This window comes from Saccostrea echinata, unplaced genomic scaffold (assembly GCF_033153115.1).
Source record: "Saccostrea echinata isolate AGI-Se365-2 ecotype Australia unplaced genomic scaffold, CSIRO_AGI_Sech_v1 ptg000064l, whole genome shotgun sequence".
NCBI lineage: Eukaryota > Metazoa > Mollusca > Bivalvia > Ostreida > Ostreidae > Saccostrea > Saccostrea echinata.
In genome coordinates, this window is record NW_026889813.1 from 6,835,198 (window position 1) to 6,847,250 (window position 12,053).

The window sequence follows — 12,053 nt, forward strand, 5'->3', positions numbered from 1 at the left end:
TAATACACATGAATGTATTCAAACTTGGCTTTATATCTTGAATTATTCCCTATATTCAAACATATTTGTTGCACTCCTGACCAAGAGCAAGGGAGTCTTTAAAGTAGAATCGTGAAGCGAAAATTACATCAGAATTTGTTCCTTTGTTTCATTGAAGTTGAGGTGGTATTATTTGAATTTTATAACAATATTATCAATGTGTTTATTTTTTACATTCATAGAAAATCAAAGAAAAGATAAATACACATCTGAATTGATAAAGTTGAAAAAGAGAACGATTTTTATAATAAAACTGTCAATAATTTGGTACTAAATTTTTCAGATAGATCATTATTAATTAAAGAATATTTCTTAGCATGAATAGAAGTCTTTTAATCATAAAACTTGAATCTTTAAAAAAAAACTGTGTTGCTAGTAATATGTGCTGACGATAGAAATATAGGTCTGAAATACAGACAGACCCTGTAATTGATAAATCTATTTGGTAAAATGTTCTTTGCGTCTTTTTTTTCCAAAATAAAAACCAGAGAATCATGTACTGATAAAAGTTTTTTCATGCTGTGGAGCAAAACATGAAAATGTTGCCTCCTGACATTATAGGGTATGCACAGATACGTGACTTTCATTAATGCTGCTTGTGATTATATAGCATTTTAAAGTTTTAAATTGTATATCAGTCATTGTTTTACACTTTGAACATTCTTTTTTTTAACTTAATTGTCTTTCAGATTTTTAAATCGAGGTCTCTTTGGCAGCACATTTTTTCTGTTGCACTCCTGACATGGTATGACATTTTTTTCAACATCAGCCATGACCACAACTTGGTCAAACAAAAGTTGCTAAAGTCTACATGTAAAGCTCAATACTTTAAATATTATCAGGAAAGTCTTGATTTCCAACATAAACCATTATTATTTATTTCACAGATCTTCACAAAATATTGAATTTTCAAAATGTCACAAAAAGTTGTTGCACTACTGACATTTTTAGCATCATTTTTGAGACTTTTTGTGACTTGAGATATCAATGAGATATTTGGCAGGTATTTAGACACTATCTAAAGACATACGCTGAGACATGGAAAATTATTCCCATTGCCTGTATTTTTACTGCAGGTTGATAAATAATTGGCTGGTCTTCTTTTTAATTCATCCATCTATAAGTTTTTTTTGTATTGGAAACTTGGGAAAGACATATAATATTGTTCATAAAATACCCTCTATATATAGACATGGAAGACAGAACAGACAGTTGGACGGCATGGAGATATAATTATGATCTTTGAAAGTTGACAGCATTCGTTGTTATTGATTTTCAAATAAATTATTGTACTTAAATATAGAAAGAACTATATACGGTAAGTGTAACAACTGGCCCCTTAAAATGAATATCTTAATTTTACTTTATATATAGGTTTACTTTGTAGAGCTCTACATGTTGTCATTTATTCATGATTTTCAAATTGATCAAAATGCTATTAATTTAGAAATACATGTATGACATTATGAAGTTCACCTTTCCCAGCCATTTTAGCAAATTTCGTGTAAAATTGCTTATATTCAAGCAGTTTTTCTTCCAGGAAATATTGAGCGCAATCTTGAACAAACTTTATATTTTCACCAAAGATGTATCTATCCAAGACTAATTACTGACAGAAAAATTTTGCTTGTTCTAAGCTGCGCTCTATGTATTGAAAAATGTTCAGAAAAAGACACATTTTTGTCTAATTTTGATTCAATTGCAAAAACAGCATCATTTCCAACATCATTTACAGCCAGTGAGTGCATAAAAATGAGACAAATATATTAAAAATATCTCCAACATAAACTCTTCTACATAATAAAAAACAATGTAACACACCTGAATCACATTTGAAAATTGTTGATTTATGGGGGCCAAAATTGACTCTTATCATATATATAATAATTTTTTTCTTAATTTTATATGTATTTGCTGTATTGGACAAAAAAATCACAGTTTATAATATAATATTAATGAAATTGAGAGCGCAATGTCTTTGCCATGTTTGATAATAGGAAAAAACATTTTAATTCTATTAAAATAAAAACCTTTATGGATTCTGATAGTGTAGGACTATTTTATTGCTAGGCGCCTGTGCAAGCGTTTCCCCCTAGGAGATCCCTTTATTTCTGTCTTACCATTAAGGGCATTCGCGCAAGATAACATCAGTCTCCATCGTTATTTTTCGCTGTTATCATGGTTTTTAATTTTCTGTTGGTTGTTTATGGATATCAAATGGGATATACAAGTCCTGATATACATTCAAATTCCAACCTTGTGTTTTCATTTGTGTCAATCAAAGCACCGCCGCATCAGGTATCCTTAAAGTAATATTTTGTCTTTTTATTCATTCATTTCTCTGGTCTTTCGACTTTTTTGAACATCACAGGCAACTTTGCCACATATGTTCCACATATGTGTATCATTTGTGAATCATTTGATTGATTTCATATTAGTGTACTGACTATCATCAATTTCATAGAAAAGTTAACTCTCTTGTAAATGCACATCCTTTATTGTTTAGTTTCAGTGGCAGCGATGTGATGTGATTTACTGTAAATACATAGAAAACATGTATATAAGTATTTGATATTACACATAAGCCACACACTCAGCGATTGACAAATTAACATCATTCTAATTATTAAATATATGCTCTACGTTCTTTGTAAACAACATTTTTACAATAAATATTGCACATGTACCCTAGTAAATTAGCACATATGAAATTATATTACTATCAAAATCACACGATTTCAAATGAATCACTAGAAAATAGTCAAACAAAATATATGATTATTGAAGAGCGCACGTGCACCAAATAATTTCATTCAAAAATCACAGCAAATCTTTAACTTTCAATATCACATTATAAATATCAACCTATTATGACATAAATTCTCTACTAGTCATCAAATCATATATCTTTCATGCGAACTTTCTAACATGTCACTAAAAATTACACCTTAAAGAGGCTGGGGGGTTGTGGCCATTTTTAGACTATATTGATCTCCTTTAGAAGAAGAGCTCCATATGAAGATATAGAAAATGATCAAATTTTAAAACTAAAATTTTTGAAATTTTTCTTTGCCAAATGATAGTTGACAGCTTAAGATATCATATCTAAAAAATTAAGTTAAATCTGGTGGTTAATTTGTGGTTAATTTGTTGACCCCCCAGCCTCCTTAACGGGTGAACAGTGAAAATCTTTGTAAACATATAATTGATAACAATTATGCACGTAAAAATTTCTTAGGAAACAATATACAAATAGATTTTATGTTTAACTTACCAACTTAGAAGTTTTTTCCCTGGGGAAAACTGAAGACAAACATGATAATCAGCACAGTGACTAGTAAACACTGGTAAACAATTTCTGAAGTTCTAAAAAGCTCGTGCACCCATGCAAATTGTAATATTGGAACCAAATCCGGAAAAATCTAACAAATCCAAAAACCAAAAATGTTTTGTATAATGTTAAATTTGCTATAACAATGAGAATCATAAAAAAGGCATCATATGCTCCACATATGATTCACATGTGTGGATCATATGTTGCAAAATTTCCTATGTAGTTTTAAAAAATCCCACTGTGATTCGTATCAGAAAAACCGTATCATCAGGTTTTTCCATGAAATTCATGGCTTCTTGATTGATTTCAATGTCAAAAGAAGAACAACTATCAAAGATTTGAATGAACAATAATTATTTAAAGACATTACAAAGGTTTTAGAATGACACATTTGTTAGAATTTTAATATCAAAGGAATATGATGCATTGCCATTTTGTTTATTGTATTTTTTTGCTTTTTGTTTATATTCATCTTAACTTTATTTAACAGCGGTACAAAAGGGAGCTCAGGAAGGTTATTACCTGATAATGGCTTAGATTTTAAGTACAATCTCTCGTTTAGTCGAATGTTCAGTGACGTCTTTCATACAAATTTTTACCAGTATTTCCACACTGAATTGTCCTACAGATTTTTCCGTTTACCCGATCGCAGCCATGACAAGGAGCACGCTGCGGGCGTGACTGGTCGACAGGAGATGTTTACTCCTCCATAATACCTGATTCCACTTCTGTTTTCAGAGGTCCATGTTGGCTCTTTCATAATTTGTATTGTTTAGCCTAATGCATTTTAAGAATTCGAATGATCCTTGTTCGTTATCTTCCTATTTTTAAAGTACCTATAGCAGGCCTTCTGGAAGGATTAATTCTAGACCTGAAGTACAATACTTGTTGCAGCCATTATGGAAGTTCAGTTCATAATCAATGTCTCCAATGCAAACATTAGTCTGGAAAATTTCGTTCATGAAATTGTGTGCAAAACAGCAAAAGCCATGGACGTCATATGCAATAATCTTTCTGAGGTTGACGTATTGCCCTTTTTCTTATATACTTAATACAAGTATCTTATGTTACATTCTTTGTAACCGAGTGTTTGAATGAAACAAAAACTTTTTTCAGTTTCATTCAAAATTACTTTTTAAAAAAAAATATCAAACATATCTGAATAAAAATATCGCTGTTGATGTCACCAGAATGAAAAAAAATAATCTATTCTTTCATATATAGTTATTTTTCTTTGAAAAGATCAATCTTTTTAAATAAATGCACAATGCCATACACAGTACAATTTTCTATTTTTCAAAAGAAATCACACAAAAGGAACCAGTTGGACATTAAAAAGTTAACTGAACACTTAAAACATACACTTCTATATGTCTTTTTCAAATGCCACATTTTCCAAAGCGGTATGAGGCCACTGTTGAATATCACATTAGCTGTATTTGACAGATACGATAAAGTTTGGTATTCAAGCATTTGAGGAAGTCAAAGAAATTAATACAGTAAGCCTCTGAACTTTAAAATAACCTACGATTACAGTGTGACAATTGTGATACGTGATATTTATCTACTTTTCCTGACGCCTAAACTACTTGGCGGTTTTTAGATTTTTGGGCGTTTTGGAATCTTGTGGTCACCTATATGAACTTAATGTCGTAGGAAGTTCTGGCTCTTGAACTTGATTTTCTTCTTTTTTTCACCTTTCCTTGTTCTTTTTTGGGGGGTGGGGGGGGGGGGTCCTCTCGTTTATTTATTTATTTTTTTAGGATGAAATTAAAAGTACCATATAGTTGATCATCATTTCCATACTTATCTATCAATTTTCAGTTCCCTTTTCTAATATTAAAATAATTATCTTAAATATCACTTTAATTTAAAACATAATCTTCCTACACCAATACATAGCACTTTCTCTCTACAAAAATCACCTACACCAATTGAAATGCTTAGTTCAAATTAACAACATTTAAAAGGGAGTTTGAAAATGTCTAGGGAATACTTTCAGTAACAGCTTTTGTGAAGTAGATAGTGTAATCATGAAACCAGTAAAGATAGTGTTTATGGGTGATGAAGAAGTTGGAAAGACAAGTCTCATCCATCAGTTCCTGTACGGTGTTTTTACTGAGAGGACGCCAGCAACTCTTGGACAATCCTATCACGAAACGGTCACACTTCCCGGTAAGTATTTATTGTACTCATTAACAATGGCTATGAGAAACTTCACTTTTTTACATTCTCAGGTGTAGACGCAAAATTATATTTGTTTTCTTCTTTGCAGATGGTTTGCATCAAATAATAGAGATTATGGACACAACTGGGCTACAGGAATTCCCAGCAATGCGAGAAATGTACATCCAAAATGGAAACCACTTCGTCGTTGTTTACTCAGTGGAAAGCCAACTATCTTTTGTAACAGCACAAAATATTTGCAACGATATTCGAAGAATAAAGGGTAAGTTACATTATAAGACAGATTTGACGGAAGCTTCCTGTAAATATGGCTAAAGATATTTATTTTTAAAAACCTTATCTTTGATTAGTCCCGTTCCTCTCTTCATTACAGATGCATTCCGTTTTTTTAAGTAAAATCTTATTTTTGTCTTACAGGACTCAATTTTTCAAACATCGTATTAGTAGGCAACAAAATGGACAAGGGATTATCAAGGAAAGTTTCAACAGAGTTAGCTTTCAAAATGGCTGCAGTGGAAATGAAAATTTGGTTTTTAGAAGCAAGCGCCTATTTAAACTTAAACGTAGACTCTATATTTCATTCAATCCTGAAAAAATCTCCAGACTTTATGATTCAAAGTAAATTACAAACACAGCAAAGACTTAGGATCTTCAGTGATTCTGAATTCAAATGCAACAAAACCAAATCCATCGTTATCAAGACTACAAGAAAACTTGTCTGTAAATCAGCATTCTCAATGATACGTTAGCCTATCAATATTATGACTATAAATAAACAAATATAAACCTTACTTTTCTTTATATTTTTTGTATATTTTTACAGCACATGTACAGTTTACTGAGTTTAATCTACAGTATATTGTTTCACCGTATATCCTTTTCTGATAAAAGCACCATGAGTCTAACATGAGAGAAAAAAAAAACAATCAAAGCATCTTAAAGAGTCTGCTTTGAAGCATGTTGGAAATTAGCATTATGAAGTACAATTGTTGACATTCCATTGAGGGTTTCCTTCTCCTTTGATAGAACCCTCTGTTATAAATACTGTTATTTTTATGCCCCTGTAATCGAAGATTGGGGGCATATATGCTCTGTGTGTCTGTTATTCTCTTTGTCTGTATATCTCTTTGTACGCAAAAACTTTAACCTTGTTCATAAGTTTTGAATGGTTAAAGTTATCGATTTCATATTTCACATGCGTATTCCTTGTGACAAGGCCTTTCTTTGGGTACAAGTATATTTGAATTTTTAATCTTGACCTTGGATTTGACCCACTCTTGCAAAATTTTACCGAACTTTAACCTTGACCATAACTTTTGCATGGTAGGAGCTTGGGCTTTCATACTTAATATGTGAATTTCTTTTGTAAAACCTTTCCTTGCGAATGAATATTTTTGGTCATTTGACCTAGACCTTGGAGTTTGACACTATCTTAATAAAAATACTTTAACTTTGGCTATAAGTTTTGAATAGTGGGAGCTAGGGCTTTCATATTGCACATGTGTAAACCTTGTGACAAGACCTTCCCATGGGTACCAACAATTTGACCTTTTAACCTTGAAGTTTGACCCAATTTTGGAAAACTTTAATCTTGGTAATAAATTTTGAATGGTTGGTGCTAAGGTTTTCATGTTTCACAGGCGTATTCCTTTTACTAAAAAAAGATGTTAATGGTAATCTTACAACAAAGCTTTATGGTAAACGTGAAGACTTTAACTTTGCAACTTCCCTTACTTATGTAGCAATATACCCTTATCACCTGCATATGGGGTGTATATCTCTCAGTTGATTCGATACGCAAAAGCATGCTCTACGATTGAACAATTTCTAAACCGAGGTAAGTTATTGACAAACAAGTTGATGAAACAAGAATATCAACAGTCTCGTTTAAAGTCATCATTTCGTAAGTTCTATGGTCGTTACGATGACCTTGTCAGTAAATACAATCTATCATTAAGTCATATGCTACTGACGTTTTTCATACTAGTTTTAGGCCATTATTTACACACTGAATTGTCGACGGATTTTTCCGTTATTTACCGATCATGTCAAGGAGCACACCGGTCGGCAGGGAATGCTCACTCCTCCATGGCACCTGATCCCACCTCTGTGTTTGGAGGTCCGTGTTTCCTCTACTCTCCGTGTTTGCTCTGCGCCCGATTTGTATTGTTTTAATGAACTTTGAGCTTGAATACTGTTCGTTATCTCCATATTTCATTTTGAAAGGCCCTTCGAAAGAGCACCAACAATTATGACCCTTTGACCTTGTCCTTGGAGTTATTTTTGAAAAACCTTAACCTCGCCTATATGTTTTGAATGGTGGGAGCGAGGGCTTTCATATTATACAAGTGTATTCCTTGTGACAAGACCTTCAATTGGGTACCATTTATTTTGATCCTTTGACCTTGACCTCAGGGTTTGCCCTACATTTGAAAAACTTTAACCTTAATCATACCTATTGAACGGTTGGTGCTAAGACTTTTACATCCCACGGGTGTTTTTTCTGTGACAGGATCTTTCTTTGGGTACCAACATTTTAATCTTTTTACTTTGACCATGGAGTTTGACTTGCGTTTAAGAAATTTTCACTTTTACCAAAATTAATTGTATGTTGTTTTACATCCCGTTCGAGAATTTTTCACTCATATAGAGACGTCACCAAATTTTGACCTTTACTCAGCACTCAGGGCCATTGAGCAGTGAGTGTTCTTTATCGTGCCAACGCCTACCGTGACACGGGGCCTCGGTTTTTAAAGTCTCATCCGAAGGACCCGCAACTTTCACTTCAAAGTGCCGAACGCTTGGTGAAGGAACAATTGCTACCTATTTTTGTCGACTTAGGTCAGTCGTGGCCCTGATTCGAATAAACGACCTTCCGATCACGGAGCGAGCACTCTACCGACTGATCTACCGTGACGGTCTCACCAAAATTAACGATGCTATACGGAGGCATCATTGTTTCACAAACACATCTTGTATCTAACAGAAATTTACCGGACAATTTCTCAGAGATTGCTCTATGAAAGATTCTGACAATGTACTTTAGGAGTGACAAAGCGTGAGGGTTTTAATTTTTTTCCAAGAATCCATATGGTTGCCACGTTAGAGCACATTCTAATTTTAGGGTACCTTTTTCGTCCCCGGAAAGGACAAAAAGTGAAGTGCACTTAAGTGGGACATATAGAAATTATATTGTAGATGTGAAATACGAATTTGGAAACAGCAGGTGTTTAAAATATGGAAAATGTTTAGAAATTAAGTTTTAAATTTTTTTGCACAAAAAATGTTCAACTGTGTATTTTTAGCAGACTTAAGCTTCTATATGTTACTCTGTTTTAGTTCGAAACTAATATCATAATCTTAAAGTGGATTGATTGATGATTAGTTTTGGTTAAACTTCACATACTAGGCGAAAATAAGACAGGGGAAAATAACCCTGTATACAGTATAAATAACTTAAGCTGTCCGTAAGAGCTTTAAACCCGATTCAGGAGGAATTCTTAAAGATTTCTTCATTTAAAATCTGAAACTAAGAAGGTTTCAACATATATATTTTTTTCAATAAACTTATTTGAGGAAAGTGAAATGTCAAACATCACAGGAACTGCGACCGAGACCTTTAATGATTAGTTATTATAGGCCAGACATCTTCCAGGAATTGACATTTGGAAGATAATGCTATTGAGTGATGTGTTAAGTATCCGCTCACACTTTTTTCTAAGTGCTTTAATGATAGATGTAACTAATGCTGAAATATGAAGATAACGAATAGTAATCAAGCTCAAAAATTTCATTAAAACAATAATTTGGAGAAGAGCAAACACGGACCTCTAAAACGTATGAAACATTTAAATTCTAGATCTGTGAAAAAAAAATCACGAATTTGATGACATCTTGACAAATTGTGATAATACCACTCAAATTATTTTTCCAAAGTAAATAATTTCAATGCCAAAGTGCAATTTAAATGGTTGCATGAAGTGGGAACTTGCACCCCGAGGAAAACAAAATCATATTAAAAAATTACTGTCGAGAAAAATAAGAAAGAAAGGTATAGGAAATTACGGAAGCCCATTTAGGACCTATCAAAAATATTTTTGAATTCGATATAACGAATTTTCGAATTTGTTATAACGAATTTAATTCGTTATAACAGTTTCTTTGAATTTGTTATAACGAATTTAATCTGTTATAACAAATTTGTTGAATTCGTTATAACGAATTCTTTAATTTGTTATAACGAATTAAATTCGTAAATTCTTTATAACGAATTCTGAAACTTGTTATAACGAATTAAATTTGTTAAAACGAATTCTTTAATTTGTTATAACAATTTAAATTCGTTAAAATGAATTCGTCAAATCGTTATATCGAATTCATACATATTTTTCTATAGGCCTTGATTGTTGAATTTGATTTAACGAATTTAATTCGTTGTAAGAAATTTTTGAATTTGTCATAACGAATTAAATTTGTTATAGCAAATTTTAGAAATTGTTTCAACGAATTTAATTCGTTATAAAAAAAATTTACGATTCGTTGTATCGAATTCAAAAATATTTTTTGATGGGTCCTAAATGGGTTTCCGTAGAAAATCAATGACAAAAGGAAAATCGTTATCGTGGAATCATTTTAATTAACAGAGTCCACTAGTACTTTTGTGGATGCTCGTGGAGTCGAACGTCTTAAAGTTATCACCCATTTGTTGAGGTTGAAGATTTGTGGGTAAGGGGTGCCCAGAACTCTAATATAAAATAAAAATATATTCATTCTCTAGTATTCAACATTAAAATGCTTGAAAACAATTTTAAGACATTTATTTTTTAATCATTACAAACCATTCCAAACCACATTATAAGTGTCAATGTTTATGGGCTTAGTTGAAAACGTAGATGTCCACATTACTTATTTGATTTAAAACTTACTTTATTTGTCTGGAACGAGAACTTAGCTGAAAATTAAAATGATGGATTCATTGTTGTGTGTAAATATCAGGGGTCCTGAGTCCGCGCGTTGCCATGGGGCCCATGAAAAAAAATTAAGTTTATTTTTTAAGGGATGTCCTCATCAACGTCTTCAGGGGAAATTACACATCCTAATTGTTTTTCTTTTCTCTCGACCAACTATATCAAGCCTTTTGGTTAACTAAACAACCTGTACAATGTGCAGTGAGGTGTCAACTTTCTGTTTACTGTTTATGTCAACTTATGAAAGCCACAATTTTATTGGTACATCTGAATGAGAGAATCTGGCTTAAAGAGAAACAAATGGAGTTTGTCAAGGGCCCCAAGGCCACGAGCTGATTCAGAATCCCTGAGGTTATGAGGACAGTAGATAAAATGTGTGATTAGTCATCATGTACTAGTGAATAAAAATACTTATTTTGCAGTCAAGGAAATATTTGCAAAAACATATTTTTGTATAACGCCACAAATAATGATTAATTGTTGGTGAAAATGGGCGGAGAAAAAATTATGAATACAATTTTACAATTGGAATCGTTAATATTCCCACTGCTAATATGAACAAGAGTCCCATGGGCCACATCGCTCATCTGAGCACTATGAAAAAAGCAAAAATCAGTTCAGTATTGAAAAGCTTAAATGCATAAGTGGTCCCGACATACCCCTCAAAGGGAAGGGATATGATTTGAACAAAATTAAATCTACACTAACTAAGGATGCTTACATATTTCTTTGACTAACAGTGACCTTTTTCCCTACAAATTTGAACTTTCATTGTGGCCCCACCCAACTCCCGGGGGTCATGATTTGAACAAACTTGAATATATACTATCTGAGGATGCTTCCATATAAATATGACCAATCATGGCTTTGCTGTTCTTGAGAAGATGGTTTTTAAAGATTTTTCCTATATATTCCTTTGTAAAACTTTGATTGTCCATTGTGGTCCCACCCTACCCCCGGGGGTCATGATATGAACAAACTTGAACGTACACTACCTGACAATGATTCTACTTGAGTTTCATCTTTCCTGGTCCATTGGTTCTTGAGAAAAATATTTTTAAAAGATGTCATTAATTTTTCACAATTTGTAATTATCGCCCCTTTGAAAAGGACATGGCCCTTCATTTGAACAAACTTAAATCCCCTTCACCTATGGATACTCTGTGTCAAGTCTGGTTGAAAATGACCCAGAAGAAGATGAAATTGTGAAAAGTTAACGGCAACGACGACAGACAACGGACAAATTTTGATCAGAAAAGCTCACTTGAGCCTTCGAATTAGGTGAGCTAAAAAGGCGGAAATAACGAACAGTGATCAATCTAAAAAAAATCTAAAAACAATGCTTATTTGTGAACAGAACTTCGGATATTCCAGAGGTTGGTTCAGGTGCCTAGGAGGAGTAAACATACCCTGTTGAGCGGTCACGCCCGCCATGACCTCTATGTATAGATCAGGTAGACGGTATATTCCGTAGTCAAATTAAGTATAAAGCAAACGCCTGAAAATTTGTATGAAACACATCAGCC

General features: G+C 32.8%; 1 protein-coding gene across 1 annotated transcript; it reads left to right on the top strand.

Moving 5' to 3' along the window:
• Positions 1 to 5,406: 5,406 nt before the first annotated feature.
• On the top strand, positions 5,407 to 6,309 carry LOC133175712 (ras-related protein Rap1-like). The gene is made up of 3 exons (XM_061310822.1): positions 5,407 to 5,548; positions 5,649 to 5,822; positions 5,978 to 6,309. The coding sequence occupies exons 1-3, from the start codon at positions 5,407 to 5,409 to the stop codon at positions 6,307 to 6,309; spliced, it is 648 nt and encodes a 215-aa protein (XP_061166806.1).
• The last annotated feature ends 5,744 nt before the right edge of the window (positions 6,310 to 12,053 follow it).

What these genes read in the sequence shown, in the direction of transcription:
- LOC133175712 (XM_061310822.1), top strand. Translation starts at nt 5,407, where the DNA reads ATGAAACCAGTAAAGATAGTGTTTATGGGTGATGAAGAAGTTGGAAAG. An exon ending in CGAAACGGTCACACTTCCCG is followed by an intron (nt 5,549 to 5,648) that starts GTAAGTATTTAT and finishes TCTTCTTTGCAG; the next exon opens with ATGGTTTGCATCAAATAATA. An exon ending in CGATATTCGAAGAATAAAGG is followed by an intron (nt 5,823 to 5,977) that starts GTAAGTTACATT and finishes TTTGTCTTACAG; the next exon opens with GACTCAATTTTTCAAACATC.